The sequence below is a fragment of the Orcinus orca genome, chromosome 14 (assembly GCF_937001465.1).
Source record: "Orcinus orca chromosome 14, mOrcOrc1.1, whole genome shotgun sequence".
Lineage (NCBI taxonomy): Eukaryota > Metazoa > Chordata > Mammalia > Artiodactyla > Delphinidae > Orcinus > Orcinus orca.
The window spans coordinates 70,664,348-70,683,087 of record NC_064572.1 but is presented as its reverse complement, the minus strand read 5'-3'; the positions used below and the strand labels follow the sequence as shown (position 1 = coordinate 70,683,087).

Sequence of the window (18,740 nt, the reverse complement as noted above, 5' to 3'; positions counted from 1 at the left end):
ACTGCCTTTCGCCCCAGGACCATCGCTGCTGTATGCCTTACACCCCCATCTGCATCGCCAAAGCTGTGAAGAATTCTGCTGAATCAGAAGGCATGAGGAGAGCTCACGTGAGTAAAGCAGCCTGTGCAGAAGAGGGGATGCATGGTGGTCAGAAGGCCCAGCTCCCTCACCTGCTGTGTGGCCTTGAGCCTGGCACAAGGTGGGAACTTCTCTGAGCTTTCCAGAGTTAATGAGAGAATGAAATAAAATACTGGATGGGCTAGATCTCTACATAATATAAAACACAAAAGGAGGTTGATGATGATAGTGTAGGTGATGGTAATGATGAAGGTGAAGCCTCTGAAGAGGCCTAGATTTGTGTTTCAAGGCCAGCAGTGGATCTAGAAAGATTTGGGGCCCAGAGACGGCTTTTGACAGTGGCCTGTCTTTCCTGCTCCAGTAGTACAGGAATGACCCCTCTGAGGGTGCTCCTGTGTGCTCTGAGGTGGGCCCCTTCCTGATTGTGCCTGAACTACTCAACAGCAGGGGAGCCCTTTCCCCCATAGTGGAAATCGCTGCACACTTGTTCACAGGAAATGCCTGCATGTAGAGCCCTGATTGCTGATGGTTTGTAGCCCTATAAGTGCAGCCCTCTCAGTATCACATTAGGGCTGGGCTTTGAATCTCCCCATCTGATTTTCAGTAATAACTTTAAAAAATGTCTCTGTTATTTGCACAGATTAAAGATGCTGTTGCCCTCTGTGAACTCTTTAACTGGCTGGAGAAAGAGGTCGGTTCTTAGTCTTTGTTTAACACATGGATATAGATTATTCAGAAATTATCTACATGTGATTCGAACTGTGGCTCTGGTTGACCACGAGGTCTAAGATCTTGATCTAATTTTAGTACTCTCTTTTAATAGTTCTTTGTGGGAATTTGGTGTGTGTGTAAAAATTCTTTAATTATGGACAGTAGTAACAAAGATGAAGAAAGAAATTCCTTAACAGAATGGATCCTTTGTGGTTAAGGAATTGTCTTATAACTAAGTGGAGTTTCATTATAAGAAAAAATGACTCTTATGATATTACAGGCAAGCTGACTGTGTTAAGAGAAAAAGATCTTTGTGTATGTTTTGAACTTTAAGCCATAAAACTTTTTATATTAAATTGATTCCTGGGCATTAGTTTCTTGCCCTTTCACTCCTTGTAGTTGACAGGAAGGTGATTTCTTTGTGCTCTTATTAAACAATATCATATTTCCTTTAAATATTATATAAACAACTCTTTTAAAGTAGCTTAAATTGGAAGAAGAAAATATCGCCCTGATTCCCACTGGTGTAGCAGTTTTTTCCTCTTCGGCAATTGTTCATCTGCGTACATTGTTTTTTCAACATAAATCATTTTTACATGTGTCTCACTGTACAGCTATGATTTTGTATTTTATTTTATTTACTTATCATAGTGTGAGCATTTTCCATGTGCTTTGAGGTCTTTAAAAAAATGATTCAAATAGAGACTGTGTTTAGTAGCTAGACTGATTTATTTACCCATTCCTTCTATTTTCAAATGTTTTAGATTGTTTAAAATTTTTTTTGCACTTACCTTGTAATAATATCTTTGCATTTATCTTTTTTATTTATTTAGGATCACTTTCTTAGGATGATATCCTAGGTGGGGATGCTTTTTAATTTTTAAATTTAGGTGTATTAAGTTTTGGGAGTTTTCAGGATATGACACTGAGGGAAATAGTTGAGTGAAAAATTAAATGTATAGAAACGCTTCTACTTCTGATGGCTTTAGTAAGAGCCTTTGGAAATTCCCTCCTTGTAAAGATGAGACATATGCTGTGTCCTATAGATTGGACAGTTGGGACATGGGGATTGAGGAAAAAGTAAGCTTTTAATGCACCTCCTATAATATGTAGGAGACGGATGAATTTATCACACCCCAGTGGTTTATAAGCAACTTCCTTATAGGTGCCCAAAGGTGGCGTGACGGAGATCTCAGCTGCTGACAAAGCTGAGGAATTCCGCAGGTAAGGATCACTGTGGGGGCCCATGAACCTTGTGCTCATTTCCTTGGCAAGTTACATGAAGCCGGGAGGGCCCCGATTCTTGGCACAGTAAAAACCTTTAAGCCACTCTGCTCTTGTGTATCTTTCTGTTCCAGGCAGCAGGCTGACTTTGTGGACCTGAGCTTCCCAACAATTTCCAGTACGGGACCCAACGGCGCCATCATTCACTACGCGTAAGGCATGCGGAGGAGCACGCTGCCCGGCTTTGCTGCTGCTTCTGCACAGGAGCCTGAGCAGGGGAGAGACATTATTCTACCAGAGGCCCTGGCGCCCACCTCCGTGTGTCTGTTGAGATTGTTCTTATATGGGAAATAGGACCTTGTAGGTCTTATTTTCTCTTCTTTGCTCTAAATCCTGTTGGGAGCCAACTCTTAGGCACAGAGGTTTCGCATTGACATTCTCGCGATGTCAAACGGGTTGTCCCTCTTTCCTTTGAGGCTGCAGTATCTGTATTCATAATCCCTGAATCTTAGTAGTTAGAATTTTTAGTGTTTTTCTTTTCTGACAGTGGCAGCCTTCTCGATGCAGTAGTCCAGACGTCCTGTGAGCTCCATCACCTCCATACCAAAAAAGCTTATCACTAGGTTGTGGAGCACCCTGCTACGGTTGAAGAGATAATCTGTAACCTCTCCTTCCTCCCCAGCCTATGGGGATTTGTACCACATGACCTACAAGAGCCCATGGACCCACAGAGCCATGCATCCCTGCACCGTGAGACAAAGGGGGCGCTGATGTATTTTAGAACTGCTAGACCTGCCTGTAGAGGTGGTGGGAAGTGGCGCTCCAGCTTCAGCTTCACCTGGCTTACACGGTTCTGCCTCGTGCGGGCATCTTGAGTCCTTTGCTCCCCACCCGTGATGTGCATAGTGAAGGAACACTTGGCTGTCTCACTGTGCTGCAGTGCTGTACGTGGGCACAAATTCCTGCCCCCCGCCTTTTTAATCACTTTCAGAGTTTTTAGTCTTGGGATGAATTTTGAAGCTGTTGTGTGGGAGACAGTCACAGATACGTGACTGTAAAGTTCTCTCACATTAATGCCTCTGTTCCAACATTAAAATAGCAAAAGGACTTTAGTTTTATCTTATATTAAATGCAGGTGATGAATTTCCTGGCTGGATACTACTCTAGAATTTTGCATATAATTAACACAATAAATAATTTCAGACCAAGGGGGGAGAATTTTGCTTCTCCTTTGGTGTCTTTTCGTTGTGGCTGTTGGAAGCCTGTTGACAGAGAGGGTGCTGAAACTGGGCCCATGTCTGGTTGTCTTTTCTGCCAGTTGGGCTCGAGTGCCCACTTTCACCCTTATTGCCTGGAAGTGAAGGAGAACCTCTCTGAGAACCTCTCTCGGCTGCAGGGCGGAGACTTGGAATACTCGCATCCCTTTTAGCTTTTCCCAGTGCAGCATATTGTCTGGAAAAAGGCATGGAGAAATCAGATCACTTTAAAAAATACCAGATGTTCATTTGAAAAAAGAGCTCTAGCATAAGAGCATCATGGTCCATTCCTTTCCCCAGCAAAAATCCTGTTAGGTTTTCTCCCAGACTGAGACACTGACCTTCTGCCTGTCTGGTGGTCTAGGAAGCAAGTGGGGAGGCACCTGGTGGGATTAGGACTGAGGGAGGGAAGTGGAGGCTGAGGCAGGGGCCTGGACCGCCCCCCCCCCGCAAAAAAAAAAAAAAAAAAGACAAATGACTGTAGCTGCTCTCTTCCCACTTCCCAGCTTGGTCCTATTGCTTCTGTTGACTATTATTTTTTTGTAGCTTTTACAATTATCTGATGAACACTTGTTTTCTTCCAGTCACAAATGGAGGAAGATACAAAGAAATATGTTATTTCCTTCTCCTGAGCTCTTTATCTGTTGGGGAGATAGGTTGACTGGGTCTTTGAATAGTAGAAGGTTAATATTAGTTGAAATAATTAACCTATTGGGTAACTTTAGTGTGATATAATTTAAGGCTTACATAAATTGTTCGCACAGTACAAAGAACTCTTGTATTCCTTCCTCCCAGATTCAGGAAGCATTTACATTTGTGGAATAATTAATTTTTAATTAACTTTCTTAGGCCGGTCCCTGAGACGAATAGGACCTTGTCTCTGGATGAGGTGTACCTCATTGACTCGGGTGCTCAATACAAGTAAGTGAATCGGGGCTGCGTAGAGCTTGACTCCACTGAATCAAGGCAGATGAGTAGGTGGACAAGCCAGGCTCCAGCCGAGAGTGCTCAGCTGGTCATCTCATTCTGCGCCAGCCACTGATGGAATTGTTTCCACGTCTTGTCCTTTTTTTCACCCCTTGTTGAAATAGCCCAGTTGTGATCCTGTTCCCACAAAAGACTGTTTGATAGAAATGTTTAGTCCTTGGCTGGAAGCTGTTAAACACTAAATAAATAACTGAAAGTAAGCTTTCAGAACCATTGGGAAGTCTTCTGCTCCAGCCCATACATCACCTGGCAGCTCCCCAGACTTTTAGTGGCCCCAGGGCCTTGTGAAGTGATGGCATAATTTTGAATGAATGAATGAGAAACGAGGGCTGTCCCTGAATTTCTGAATTTCCTTCTTCATGCCTTGCTGCTTTCACAGTCATCATCTAGAATAGTTTCTCAGAGAAACCAAGATTTGGTTGGGTCTTGATGTGGAACCCACGAGGAGGAGAGGAATAGGTGTTGTCTGCATTGAGAGCACACGAGCAAGGCCTTTTACTACTCCTTTCTCCACTTAAGTTGGGACTTTGGCTGGTGGAGATGGAAGCCACAACCTAGCCTTGGGACGTGTGGGTTGGAGTTAATAAAAGCCTAGAGCTAAGGGTATTTGGATTTCTTGGGTAATGGTGTAACTTTGGTTCACTTCTAAATTTTAGCAGTATTCTAGAAGTTACTCTTTCTGTGTCAAGGGGTGGATTAGGGTGTTCTAAAAGATGCATTTGGGTATTTTTAGGGTCCAATAAACCGCTTGCCATCCTGACAGGAGGAATTAGAGTTTGACCTTCTTTTGCTAGAAACAGGTTCCTATTTACTTTGTCCACCTCCCTTTCATTCATAATCCCAGGGATGGTGTCTTCTGTGAAACAGTCCTCACATTGTAGACCAAGAGTGTGTGTGTCAGGGCCTGACTGAGTTCACTCCCACTACACTGGGCCATCCTTGGATTCACACTTTGTCTCTCTTTTTTTTTTTTTTTTTAACAATTTCATTGAAATATAATACAGCTTACTCATTTGAAGTGTACAATTAATGGTTTTTAGTTTATTCACGGAATTGTACAACTGTCACCACAATCAATTTTAGAATATTTTCATCACCTCAAAAAAGAAACACCATTCCTGTTAGCAGTCGCTTCCCACTTTCCCTACCCAGGGAACCACTAGTGTACTTTCTGTCTGTGTGGATTTGCCTATTCTGGACATTTCATATACATGGGATTATATGGCCTCAGTGGCTGACTTCCGTCACTTAGTGTAATGTCTTCCAGGTTCATCCAGGTTATAGTGTGTATCAGTACTTCAGTCCTTTTTATTGCTGAATAATATTTCATTGTATGTGTATACTACATTTTGTTTACTCATCGGTTGATGGACATTTAGGTTGTTTCTACGTTTTGGGTATTATGAGTGATGCTGCTATGAACATTCATGTATAAGTTTTTGTGTGGACATATGTTTTCGGTTCTCTTGGGGGTTTACCTAGGAGTGGAATTGCTGGGTCCTAGGGTAACTCTGTGTTTAACCTTTTAAGGAACTGTAAACTGCTTTCCAGAGTGGCTCTACTATTTTATATGTCCACCAGCAGTGCATGAGGGTTCCATCTCTCCACATCCTCATCTGTCTCACATTTGAGCAAAAGCTTATTCTGAGTGAAAACTAATTTGTCCTTCCTTTTGGAAAGGGATGGAACCACAGATGTGACTCGTACCATGCATTTTGGAACCCCTACAGCCTATGAGAAGGTAAGAGAAAACTCGAGAGGCCCTCTCTGCTCTTTGACAGTTCTCTCTTGTGAAAAGGATTGTATACATAAGTAAAAATTATATGTGGGGCAATAAAATAGCTCATGACTGTGGAATCAGGCTATCTGCTTTATGACATCCATTTAATTATTGGAGAGATTTTAAAAGCATTCTGTCTGCTAAGGTCAGAGTGGCTCAGATTCAAGTTTTAATAGCTTTGGCCTTCTCTTCAGTCAGGAAGTTTCTTTGGGGAAGGGAGTGGGGTAGTGAAAATATGCCTTTTTACGAACAGTGGCTAGATTTCATTCTGAAAGCTACCTCCGTTCTTTTTTCAAGTTCAGCATTCCTATTTGTAGGCTCAACTCGCTAGGAACCCTCTGAAATGACATGCACTGCTCAGTTTCTGGTCTGTCTGGCATGGAAAAGAGGAAACAGCTGTAAGGTAGAGAGATGTGTACCATGAGTCTGGAGACCGGGCTTCAGATCTTCTCTGCTGTTTACAGACTCCATGACCTTGAACTCAACACTTAGACCATCCATAAAAGCGGTGAGAAGAGTACTCACCTCCAAGGCTGGCTGTGAAGGTTCTGTGAGCCCAGCAGGTTCTTGGATGATAGTCACTGCTTGGCAAATACTGGTTGAATCTCTGAGTGTATCTCTTTTTCCAGGGAGCTCCTTCAGCAAGCTTGTCCAGGGAAGAGGGCTTTATTGGATAGAGCAGGGCACATTTCCCAGAGTTGGTCCCTTGTGTCATTCATTTGCAGGCACCAGCAGATGAAGAAGGGTGTGACCTTGGGTCCAGATACCTACCTTTGGTGTGACTCTTCTTGTACTGTGTTCAATCCAGACCAGATTGAACAGTGTGGGGTTTAGTCCTGACTCTGCACCTTACTGGCAAGCCACTACCCTTCCAAACAGCACTTTTCTTGTCCAGGCAGTAGGGACTAAACCCTGAGTATAGATGGTGGTGAGGTGCACAGAGGTTGAAGCAGGACTGCCTGGCTCCAAGGCCACATGCTGCCACTTATGAACTGCGTGACCTGGCATTCATCTATGAAGTGGGGATGGCAAGAGTGCCTCCAATAAGAAGTGTAGGATTAAACGCACAGTGCTGTGCGCATCATGCCTGGCAGAGGAGTAGCTCAGTAAGTGTTAGCTGGTGTCATCTGTACTTGTTAGTACTTTTCCCCAGTCTTTCCGAGGCTCAGATGGCCGAGAGTATGGCAGAATGTTCATTACAAGGGAAAGACTTGTGGGGTCATCTCTCAGTCAGTTCTTTTACTACATGGAATTTCAAGATTTTCTGGAAAATTGGTACCAAGGCCAAGGTTTTTCTCCACTACCAGATTGTTTCCCTTTTTCCCTCTGATTTTCTCTGTGGTATTGCTACAAAACCTTCAGAGGCAAGGTTTTCAGAGCTACCCGAAAACGACAGGATTAAAACGTCTGTGCCAGTCCTGAACACGCCCTCTGGGTTTTCTTTGGCAGGAATGCTTCACATGTGTCCTCAAGGGCCACATAGCTGTGAGTGCAGCTGTTTTCCCGACTGGAACCAAAGGTAGGTGATTCCTTCAATCATATGGCAGGCTTTTGCTTGTTCAGGCATCAGACGTGTCTAAGTTTGGGTGGAAGAACATGTTCTTCCCTTGCCGTACCAGCCCCCAGCCTACTTCAGGCCCATCCTGGGCAAATGGGGGTGCTGCATGGACTGAGCTGAGAGGACCTCCAGGGAGCCAGGCTTCGGACTGGGCCCAGGGTCAGGTGTGAACCTCCCTCCTGACCAGTTATGGTGTCAGGTGACCCATGTGGGTGGCTCCCAGGAGAGGGCAGCAGGGCATGACGGCCTCAGGGCCCCAGTGGAAGTTGGCGCAGCCTCCTGTCTGCCCTTCAGTGCTGGGCCAGTGCCTCCTTTCAGGACCCTCATTGGGATTTACTTTACTGAGAACCTGACTTGAGACATATACCTTTTTGCATGAGGATGGGTGGGTGGGCCATTGCACGGGGAGTTGACAAGACCTGGGCCTTGAGTCTGCTTAGGCTGGGCCGGCACTCATCTCCCTGGGCACCACTTTCCTCACGCTTGCAGTCTGGTTAGAATCTCATCTTGTAATTCTGAAACTGTAGGGTCCCAGCGCTGGGAAGGGAACGTCCATGTCATCTACTGCAGCCCTTACCTGCTACAGGCGACCATTCCTCACCAGCATCCTCCAGCTTCAGACTGAGCTCTGACTGGTGGGGGAGCTGCCCTCCTCAGGAGCTCTGACTGTGAGAAAGTTCTTCTTTGTGTTGGGCTGAAACCTGAATCCTCCAGTAACTTCTACCCGCTGGTTTCTGTTTCACCTTCTGGAGCCAAACATAACAAATGTAATCTCCAAAGTGCTTTGCAAGTTGAAAAGTACTGTACAGAATCACCGAGTGCTTCTTACTGTGTCTTTCAGGCCACCTTCTTGACTCCTTTGCCCGCTCAGCTTTATGGGATTCTGGCCTGGATTACCTGCACGGGACGGGACACGGTGTTGGGTCTTTTCTGAATGTTCACGAGGGTCCTTGTGGCATCAGTTATAAAACATTCTCTGATGAGCCCTTGGAGGCCGGCATGATTGTCACTGATGGTAGGTGTCCCTCACCTACAGGGTGTGCATGGGTCCTCTGGCCTTTCTGAAAGCTCTTTGTTGTTTCTTATATTTTCATTATTATAAAGTAAATTGGAAATAATTTCCCCCTCCTGAATTAAACAACAACAAACAACAACCTTTTTTGATTATAAAAGTGATAAATATTCATTGTAGAAGAAGTGAGACTATGGAACAGTATAAAGAAGAAAATGATAATCATTTGTAATCCAGACACCCAGGGGAAACATGGCTTAATAATTTACTATGTTAGCTTCTTGTCTTTTCCCATGTCGTTACCACATCTTTGTGAATGTATTTTACTGCCTGCATCATTGTGTCTTATGGATATGCCCCATCATTTATTTGGCGGATCCTCTGTTATTGTACTCCCTACCCTGCAGCCAGTTCTCAGGAACTTCTGAGCCTTTCTCTGTCTGGACCTCAAGTGCCTATTAAAAGTGCCCTGCGGGAGGAGGCTCTCTGGGCTCTTACACCCAGATTGAGTGGCCCTTCATCTGTTTCTTGGGAAGCGCTGTCATCCCAGGAGTGCAAGCTTCTCTGTGCTTATCTTCATGGTGGGCTGTTTCTCATTTTGGGGTTTGGTTTGTTTTAGAGCCAGGGTATTATGAAGATGGGGCTTTCGGAATTCGCATTGAGAATGTTGTCCTGGTGGTGCCTGTGAAGACCAAGGTGAGTAATTAGGCTTTTGTTTTTTAAATTCCCTTATTCCTTAATGGGGAAGGATGAGGACTTTTGTCCTTGGAACCAAGAGCATGTCATTCTGGGGCCAGAATGGAGCCTCCTTCCCCTGATAGTGGTGCCTCTCCTGGAATTCATTCTCCTCTGCAGAGCCAGAAGGAGAATCCTTAGTGAACTGAGACCCTGAACTGGACCTCGTGGAGCCCCAGGCAGCCCCCTGCTGCTGTTAGTTGGGCTCCGAGCTTACTGGAGGCAGCTTCTTGTCGTCAAGCCGCCTCTGCTGTGGGGGAGGGGTGCTCGCTTAAAGGCCCCTTCCAGACACTGAAGCAGAATCTCCAGGGCTGGGGCCCGGGAACTATTTTCAACAAATGCCCCAGATGATTTTTATCAGGTAAAGCTGAGGAGGCCCGAGTTACCCCCTGGGTCGGGCCCCACAGGTGTGGTGCCCTCTGGAAGACAGGTGTGTCACCCTCTCCCCATCACGTTACCAAGAGGTCGCAGGCTTTAGGTGCTGGGCTTGACCTAGAAGACCTGTTTGCTTCTCCTCCATGGGTGATTTTGGAAATGGAACCGTTGGGGGGAGGTGGCTTCCTAAGTCTTCAGGGAAGCTGACTGCAGGAGTCTGCTCTCTGCTTGCACACTCATGTCACTCTTCTTGAGAGTGGCCTCTCCCCTCACTCCCACAGGCCCCGCCAGGAACAGAGACCCAGCGTGCCCTGTGTACCCTGGCCATTCCATGCCACGTGCACCGGACAGACCTGTTACCTGTCACCTGATGGGCCTGGCTGGGTCAAGGCAGGCTGCACGGTTGATGTCAAAAAAAAAAGGGATCTGCTGGGGAACTTATGCCTTAGCAGAGGCTCGAGAACCAAAACCAGAGCTCCCCCTGCTTCCAGACACCCTCTGTGCCTCTTCTCCATCACAGCAGGCAGGAGCCTTGTGGACCTGCTGCTGGGAGCCCCTCAGCACTCTTTGGCTTTTCCTGGTGGCACAGGCTGTGGTTTGCACAGTGGAGCAGCTCTTGGAAAGTGGCATCCGCTGTGTTCATCGTGTCTCCCGTGTCTATTAAAAATGGTGACCAGCTAACCACGTCTCGATTCCTAGTTACACCTGGCTCTGAGGGACGGTCCTGTCGGGTGGGAGTGACCTCGTGGCGGGTCATTGTGGTAAAGAGGAGTAAAAGCTTCTGTTTTCTTCCTTCTCCCACAGTATAACTTCAGTAACCGGGGAAGCCTGACCTTTGACCCTCTAACTTTGGTTCCGATACAGACCAAAATGATAGATGTGGATTCTCTTACAGACAAAGAGGTAACAAGGAAGCCTTGGGGGAGGGCAGAAGCGTGTGGGGTGGAGAGCTGCCCTACGTTCTCTCCTCCGCTGTCACTTTTAAGTTAGAGCCTAGGCCAGCTGAGTTGGAAAATCCTAGGTCTCCTGAGGACTGGAGGTGCTTTTCCTGTATTTTTGGGTCTCAAGGTAGATACAGCCCTGCTCTCCTCACTGTTGGGGATGGTAGGGCTTCACAGGTGGGAATGAATAGTGTGCTGTTGTTTTCCAGGAGGGCCAGAGCCATAGCTGCCCTGAGGCGTGTTTAGCAAACATGGGCATGTGTCTTCCCTGCATTTTTGTGGGTGGGTGGGGCCATTGCACACGCCAGATTGTTTTCTTGTGTTGCGTGAAACTAAGGAACTGAGAAGCAAACGCTATTACCATATGCCGAGTTTTGTCACAGGCAGGGAGAGAGGTTGTTGCTCTGGGCTCTGAAACCCGTCACAGAGCAGACGCACAGCAGCACTCACCTGTCAGGCTCAGAGGGTGACAGGTCTTGGAAGCCCTGCAAATCCCAGCACGGGTCCCCAGGCTCATGAGGCCAGGTGAGGCGGCAGGCCCAGGAACCTGGAGTAAGGCTTGAGGGATGGGGCAGATGATCAGGGTCAGAGCAGGGACAAGGGTCAAAACAGGGTGGAAACAACACCACCCTGTCTGTCTGCTGTGAAGTGGTCAGGCCCAAGCCAGGAAGCCAGAAGCCAGAAGGACAGGAATTCCAGAGCAAGGCAGGCAGGCAGCAGTGCAGCAGAAGGCAAAGGCAGGCGCGTGGTGCAGCACTCGAGGGATGAGAAGTTCTTGTTACCAGAGGCAGCCACTGGCCTCACCCCAGGGGCTTCTGAGGCAGAAACGTACCCTCAATGGAGCCTGCGTGGGCCCTGTGCTTGGCACTAGAGGAAAGCGCCTCTGAGGGCTGAGGAGCTCCCTTCTGCAGGGCCGTGGAACGGGCTCCTCCCAGCCAGACGCTCCCCTCTGCCCCATCCAGCTCACAGATGGGTGACAGAGGAAGGTCATCCACTTGCTGCTTCGATTGCCTCTGTGCTTGGGCACCTCATCTTGACCGCCAGTGCCTCGATTCAGCCAAACGTTCCCGCTCACAGCACCCAAACGAGCCCTGCTGATGCTGGTTTATTCAGGCTGTAGATGGATACACAACAGGCAGCAGCCTGTCAGCAGCACAGTGTCAGGTGTGTCTTTTCAGCGGGAAGAGTCTCTCCTGCGGCCCTGGGCCTCTTCTCCGGTCCCACAGGGCTGGCTTAGGTGAGAGGGGATGACAGCACAGAAGTGAGCACGGCAGCCACCCTGCTTACAGCCCTCTGCCCAAGGAGCCAGTCTCTTCTTGTGGCCCTCGAGCACAGCTTCCAGGGTCTTAGCAAGGGACCCTCTACTAAGAAGTCACTTTACCCTCTTGGAAGCCCAAGGCTGTGGCATCTGCCAAGTGATTCCAGGTCACATAGGCCTTGCTGTCCGCGTGAAGTGTACCAGTCAGGACACATTTCTCCCGCGTGACCTTCCACTTTATCCAGGGAAATAGTGCCTGAGGAAGGTTAAGCGAGGCCATTTTTCCTTGGGGGAGAGTCTTTTTAACCTGTGACTCCCCCGTGACATTGGACAGAGACCAGTGCTGTCTGCCTGGTCCAGTGTTCATTACTGTACCTTACATGCCCCAATCACTGAACTATTCTTTTAGCCAGTTAGTTTTTATAGGACAGATAATATCTTCTTACCTTGGAATCATTAGCAAGTTTCCACAAATTACAAGTAGAGGACAGTATTTAATATTCCAAGCAGAGTGTATTTATTACCTCTTTTAGCAAAAGTGTTCATTTCCCATATACCACTCAGTAAATCTGGGGCTTCATTCTGTCTTAAGGCATCGTAATACCCCACAGCAAGATGCTGTCCATTGGGCTTTTAAAGTACCAGTCATTGCCCTTTACCGTCTCCCAGTCTTAGTAGAAACTTTAGGGAGTTTTGGGGTTAGTACTGCATTCCCATCGATTTGTCACCAGGTGGCAGCAGAGGACTTTGGTTGGACATGAATGTGTGTGCTGTAGGCTGCCAAGGCTTTTGTGACGTTGCTCCAGCCCCCTGCGGTGGCGGGTGCCCCAGCTTGCCCCAACCAAAAGGGTCTTGGGAGTGTCTCTGTGGCCCCAGGCTTGCTCCTGTCTGTACTGTTGAGCTGCTTTGGACGGCAGGCTGCCTTACAGCCCTGCCTGGCCTTGCTGCTGATATGCAGCCGTTTGCTTGTGTTTGATATCCGACCCCTCTTCCCCACCTCTTATCCGTGGGCCTAGGAGCACCAGTTGGGTCAAAGTCATCGGCGACACCAACCCGTCTGTCTGATGTGATGTGGTCAGGCCCCCTTCGGGGCAGTGGGGAGCATGGGTTGTCGTCGTCTTGGCAGAACGGGCTTCCCTCCAGCCCTCATCCTCCCTCACTCCTCACCCAGAGGAGATTGGCAGAACCCTTGTCATCAGGTTCAGCGCATCAGTACCCCCCGCCCCGTCGCAACAGACAGACACACACACACACACACACACACACACCCCAAGTCCGGTCAGGTTCCATACTTTACCTCTTTTCTATCTCCTGGTGTGGTGGCTCCATTCATTTGAGGCTCTGAAGGTCAAGCTTACTCCCAGCCTCACCCTGCAGCAGCGCAGGCCTTGACCTCCAAAGGCTTTGGGCGCATCCAGACGGCCACACTCACAAGACCCTCACCGGCTTGACTGATCCTAGTTTATTCAGCTTTGTAGGCGGACACGGGATAGGAAACTCAGCGCGTTGGCAGGACAGCCTCAGGTGTGTCTTCACAGCAGCTGAGGCAACCAGGGTGGGTGCAGGAGCTGTGAGACCCCTGCCCCCACTCTCTCGTCATGGCTTCCAGGGGTGTTGTCGAGGGGGACACCCGGTTACAGGTTACTCTGCATCCAGAGCCACGGCTTACCGTCAGGCATTCATGGTTCCCTCACCGTCACTCCAGTCCACATGCAGGTGGTTCCAGGAGCATTTTCACCACCGGCCATGTGGCCTCGTCCCATCTGTTTCCAGGGAGGTAGAACACAAGGAGGTCGCTTGTCCATGAGCAGGGAGAAAGGGTTTTGTGCTCCTTTACTCATCCTGTGATCTCAGCACATGGTGCCTCACTGCTCGCTGCGCAGCCTTTGGTGAAGGTGTGATGGTGAGACCACATCTGTATTCCTTCCCTCTTGCAGTGCGACTGGCTCAACAACTACCACCTGACCTGCAGGGACGTGATCGGGAAGGAACTGCAAAAACAGGGCCGCCAGGAAGCCCTCGAGTGGCTCATCAGAGAGACGCAGCCCATCTCCAAACAGCATTAATACCTGTTTGTTTTTGTTTTTTTAAACGCTCTGGGGAAAGGAAGAAGCCTGGCCCACCCCTGACATCTTTTCCCTTTCTCTCCTTCTTCCTTACCTTCCCGTTTTACTTTTAGACTCTGAGAAGAACTGAAAATCTTCTTATCCTCTTTGATATTTTCTTGCAAACACTCTATCTTTTATGAATTTTTTTAAAATTGTTGAGAATGAGCCAAGAATAAATTGCTGTCCCAGAAGGAGGATCGCCACAAAGCCAAAAGCCTGATCCGGGGGATGCCCCGAGCAGCTGCAGGGAGTCCTCTGGCCAGTGATGGTGAAGCAGTGAGTGCTCTGCGACAGTCACGTTCCAGGTGCTAGTCCCTTGTTCATGATCCCCTTCATGCGCACGAGACTGTATTTATGACCAGTGAATAAAATGTCAGAACGTGCTTCATCTCCGCCGTCTCTCTTCTTCCGGCACCATCCACCGTGTGTGTGGGGTGGGCTCACGTCCAGGGCACGTTTTCTAGGTGGAAGGACCCCTTTGAGGAGAGATTCCCTGGCCTCCCTGCATATTTTCTGACTTACTTTCAAGCCTCTTAAGTCTTTTCTCTAGAAAACCTAATATTTTGTTGAGTATTCTACGTTTTTCTTTCCAGATTTTAAAATACGTCATTGATATTAAACAACAACAACAACAACAAAAAATCATGTCGAAAGTGGCAGTCTACTGTGGTCTACCCTACAGTGGACAGTGCAGGCGTCTCATTGTCTCACTACTTATAGACAGTGGTCTTTGGCAGGTGCCTGCTACTCCCTATCTGGCTTTCTCTGGACTTGCGCACGAGGGGCAGCCTGAAGGGCCGGCAGAGCTAAAGCCCCTGAGGCCTCAGACCATGATGGTTGGGCATGGGAAAACGGACTCCTCTTCCCTTGGCTGGGATGTCCGAGGCGTGGTCTACACTGCCTCCTGGGGTTTCTCAGTGGGACTGAGCCCTCCTTGCCCACTGTGGGAACTTGTTCAATAACACACCCTTTATTTTCTTCCTTCCCTTCTGCGTCTGACTTTCCCTTTCTCCCACCAGTGTTTCCTGGAGCCGTCTCCCATTAAACCACTTACATGCAAATCCTTGTCTTTGGGTCTGCTGCTTTAGGAACCCAAGTCATACCCCATAGGTATAACCACTATTTGCTATGTATTTTTGCCAATTTCTTTCTTTGTATTTAGCATTCATTAATATATAGAAGAAGTATGTGTGCATGGATAAAAGAATATTTATGCACACATACACATCATATGCACAGACATTGGGCCATTCTGTACATATGCAATTTCCTTTTTTTTTTTTTTTTTTTTTTGCGGTATGCGGGGTACGCGGGCCTCTCACTGTTGTGGCCTCTCCCATTGCGGAGCACAGGCTCCGGACACGCAGGCTCAGCGGCCATGGCTCACGGGCCCAGCCGTTCCGCGGCATGTGGGATCTTTCCGTACCGGGGCACGAAGCCGTGCCCCCTGCATCGGCAGGCGGACTCTCAATCACTGCGCCACCAGGGAAGCCCTATTGATTTTTAAATGTTAACCCAAACTTGCATTCCTGTGACACCTCCCACTTGGTCATAATTTTTTGGCTTTTTAAATATATTGCTGGATTCACTTTCTTAATTTTTAAAAAATAATTCTAAAACATCCATGTTCACAAGGGATGTCAGCCTGTAGTTGTCTTTTCTTATAATATCTTTGTCGTACACTGATTTTTGTATGTTTATCATTTTTTTTAAATGTAAGCAAAGTTATAACTTTTCCTACAGACACTTCTTTTTATTTTATTATTTAAATTGAGGTATAGTTGAGATACAATATTATATAAGTTTCAGGTATACAACATAGTGATTCACAATTTTTAAAGGTTGTATTCCATTTATAGTTATTATAAAATATTGGCTATATTCCCTGTGCTGTACATGGATATATTGCAGACACTTCTTTAATTGCATCATATGTATTTTGATATGCTGTTTTAATTTTCATGAATTCAACATTTTTTCTCATTTCTTTTGTGATTTCTTCTTTGACACATAGGCTATTTAGAAATATGTTAATTTTTAAATGTTTGGAGATCTTTAAGACATCATTTTGTTATTAATATCTAATTTAGTTGTATTTTGGTCAGAGAACATACTTTCTTTGATTTCAGTTTTTAAAAACGTATTGATTCTTGTTTCATTGCTTAGCATCTGGTCTGTTATGGCGAGTGTTAGATGTGAAATTGAAAACAATGTGCATTCAGCAGTTTGGGGTAGAATGTTCTATAGATATCCATTAGGTCAAGTTGGCTATAGAACAAAAGATAGGATGTTATAGCTATTCTATGGCCAGGAGCAAAATCCCCTTCATTACATTTGAATGTACATCCTACAATTAAACCAGATTGAAACAGGTTCCCAAATCCATCTTGAATCAAATGTAACACTAATCCATATTTAGAGATTGTTCCTGATCCACTGCTTTCAGCTGGTTCCTTTCTAAAAAGCTATCAACATAATTTTTGGTATCAACGTAATTTTTTTCCCACTGAAAGCAAGTAAAACGAGAGGTCCAAATTATTAACTCTGGCTCCATCACCACGTAGAACTGTGTATTTAAAAAATGACCAAAGATAAGTTTACAACTTCTAGATAATATTACATTTTGTAGATAGAGAAGTTAATTTTATTAATGGCTATAATTCAGAAATTATTTACTATGATAAATAAAGGAATTGAAAATTATGGTTAAGATAAGGAGTTTCTTACCTCCACCTATATCCAGAATCCCATTAAAAATAACTCTGTCAGGACTTCCCTGGTGGCGCACCAAGGTAGGGGACACGGGTTCAAGCCCTGGTCTGGGAGGATCCCACGTGCTGCGGAGCAGCTAGGCCCGTGTGCCACAACTACTGAGCCTGTGTTCTGGAGCCCATGAGCCAACTACTGAGCCCCCGCGTGCCACAACTGCTGAAGCTCGCGCACCTAGAGCCCGTGCTCCACAACAAGAGAAGCCACCGCAATGAGAAGCCTGCGCACCACAATGAAGAGTGGCCCGTACTCGCTGCAACTAGAGAAAGCCTGCGCATAGCAACGAAGATAGCAACGAAGACCGAACGCAGCCAAAAATAAATAAATATGTTAAAATAAATTAAAAAAAAAAACTGTCAATTAAATTTTAAGAACCTGTCAATTAAATCTGACCTGTGATCAATTTGACCTGTGACTAAGTAAAATATATTCTGCAATAAATGATATGGTGGTAATGGTGGCTGAGAAAAAGGAAGGAAGAAGAGAAATAGGAGATAGGGGATAAAAAACTATTCAGTTTTTTTAAAATGAAACATGTACTTATGTTTAACTGCTCTAAATGACACATGCTTGTTTAAAGCAAAAATAGTAACAATGTTTTGTGTGTTTATAGCATACATAAGATTAAAATACATGACAATGATAGCACAAAGGACAGGAAGGAGTAATTGAAGGTACACAGTAAAAAGGTCCTTAACAAGTATAGTTCAACTATATTTCCACTCACTACTTTTATTATGAATACTGTTATGTGTATTTTACCACAATAAAAAATTGGAAAAAAATAGGCTATTTCGAAAATTATATGTGGATAAATATAAATCCTACAAAATCTTATATCATCTTAGAATGTTTGGAGGGGGCACAGAATTTTTACTGTTGTTTGCACTGACATTCTTATGCCTTTCTTCAGTTTTTCCAAAGGGCAGTACTTCTCAATGTTCAGTCTTTCTTTAAGGGGGAGCAGAAAGCTGAGTACATAGTTGGTTATCAAAAATCAGTCTAAAAGATTCTTAATGTATTATTGAAGTAGTGTGGAGTAGTCGAAAAAAATCATTTGACTTCAAGTCAAGAAATTTGATCGGTATATAGTTTGTCACCCTTTTCCAAAACACTGTGGCTCTTAATTCATAAAGAAAAGTGTGCTGGACTAGAAATTCAATGGGTTCTTTTCAGCCCTAAAAAAATCTATAACTCTGATTGATCTATGTTGCTGTGGAGATCAACGTGGGAAACTAGACTTCTGAGTTTGCCAGTGGTGTAATATCAGTTAGTACAGTTCCTGTTGCAAGTAACAGAAAACAAAAACCAATGCCCACCCCAATCACCTTAAGCCAAACAGATGAGCTCTGTGAACACGGATGCTTACTTCACCAGCTTAGCCAGATGGGAACAGCGTCCCACCACCTTTGCCATATTCTATTAATTAGAAGCAGATGTCAGGTCCTGCCTACCTTCAGGGGTAGTGGTGAGTCTTGTTAAAATCTTTTTTGCGGTCTGCCTTCAGTAGGGCATTAATTCCATGTTCACAAGTTTTCTTCCTTTACTCTTTGCCATCCTTAAGGTCAAGTTTTTGCAGTTTTTGATGATCCTTGGAAATGGCAGAGAACCAGTCAGCTGCAGAAGACAGAAAGTTCCTGCTCAAGGCATTGTGTGGGTTTACCTTGCTTGATCTTCCAATTAAACCTAATCAGCAGTAAGTTATTGTTACTCCAACACACTGCTTTCTCAATGCCCAGGGGAAGACCCCTAGGTACCCTGGGGGTGTAAGGAGGCCAGGAAAAGAGGGTCTGCAAAGATAACAGGCAGAATGAATCTCATTTTCAGGGATCAGGTGAATTCCTTCAACCCAAAGACACAAAGTTCAAATTAATTTGCATCCTTGTTTCCCCATGAATGAAAAATGCTTGAAAGTAGATAAGCAGCTACTTTCATCTGGGTCACTGAT

The 18,740-nt window shown here is 45.9% G+C and overlaps 1 protein-coding gene across 6 annotated transcripts in view; it reads left to right on the top strand.

Annotated features, from left to right (window-relative positions):
* Window positions 1-14,406, top strand: part of XPNPEP1 (X-prolyl aminopeptidase 1) — a 54,458-nt gene extending 40,052 nt beyond the window's left edge. For 4 of the 6 annotated variants that reach the window (XM_004265864.4, XM_049696991.1, XM_049696990.1 and 1 more), the window contains 11 exons: window positions 18-107; window positions 719-769; window positions 1,955-2,013; window positions 2,148-2,225; window positions 4,119-4,190; window positions 5,937-5,997; window positions 7,486-7,555; window positions 8,436-8,609; window positions 9,226-9,302; window positions 10,521-10,619; window positions 13,853-14,406. In XM_004265864.4, the coding sequence (XP_004265912.1) occupies window positions 18-107; window positions 719-769; window positions 1,955-2,013; window positions 2,148-2,225; window positions 4,119-4,190; window positions 5,937-5,997; window positions 7,486-7,555; window positions 8,436-8,609; window positions 9,226-9,302; window positions 10,521-10,619; window positions 13,853-13,981 (960 nt within the window). In that variant the 3' untranslated portion in view covers window positions 13,982-14,406. Of the gene's footprint in view, window positions 1-17; window positions 108-718; window positions 770-1,954; window positions 2,014-2,147; window positions 2,226-4,118; window positions 4,191-5,936; window positions 5,998-7,485; window positions 7,556-8,435; window positions 8,610-9,225; window positions 9,303-10,520; window positions 10,620-11,619; window positions 11,822-13,852 lie in introns of all 6 variants that reach the window. The other 2 variants (XR_004481305.2, XM_033421066.2) reach the window with 2 other exon arrangements.
* Window positions 14,407-18,740: the final 4,334 nt, after the last annotated feature.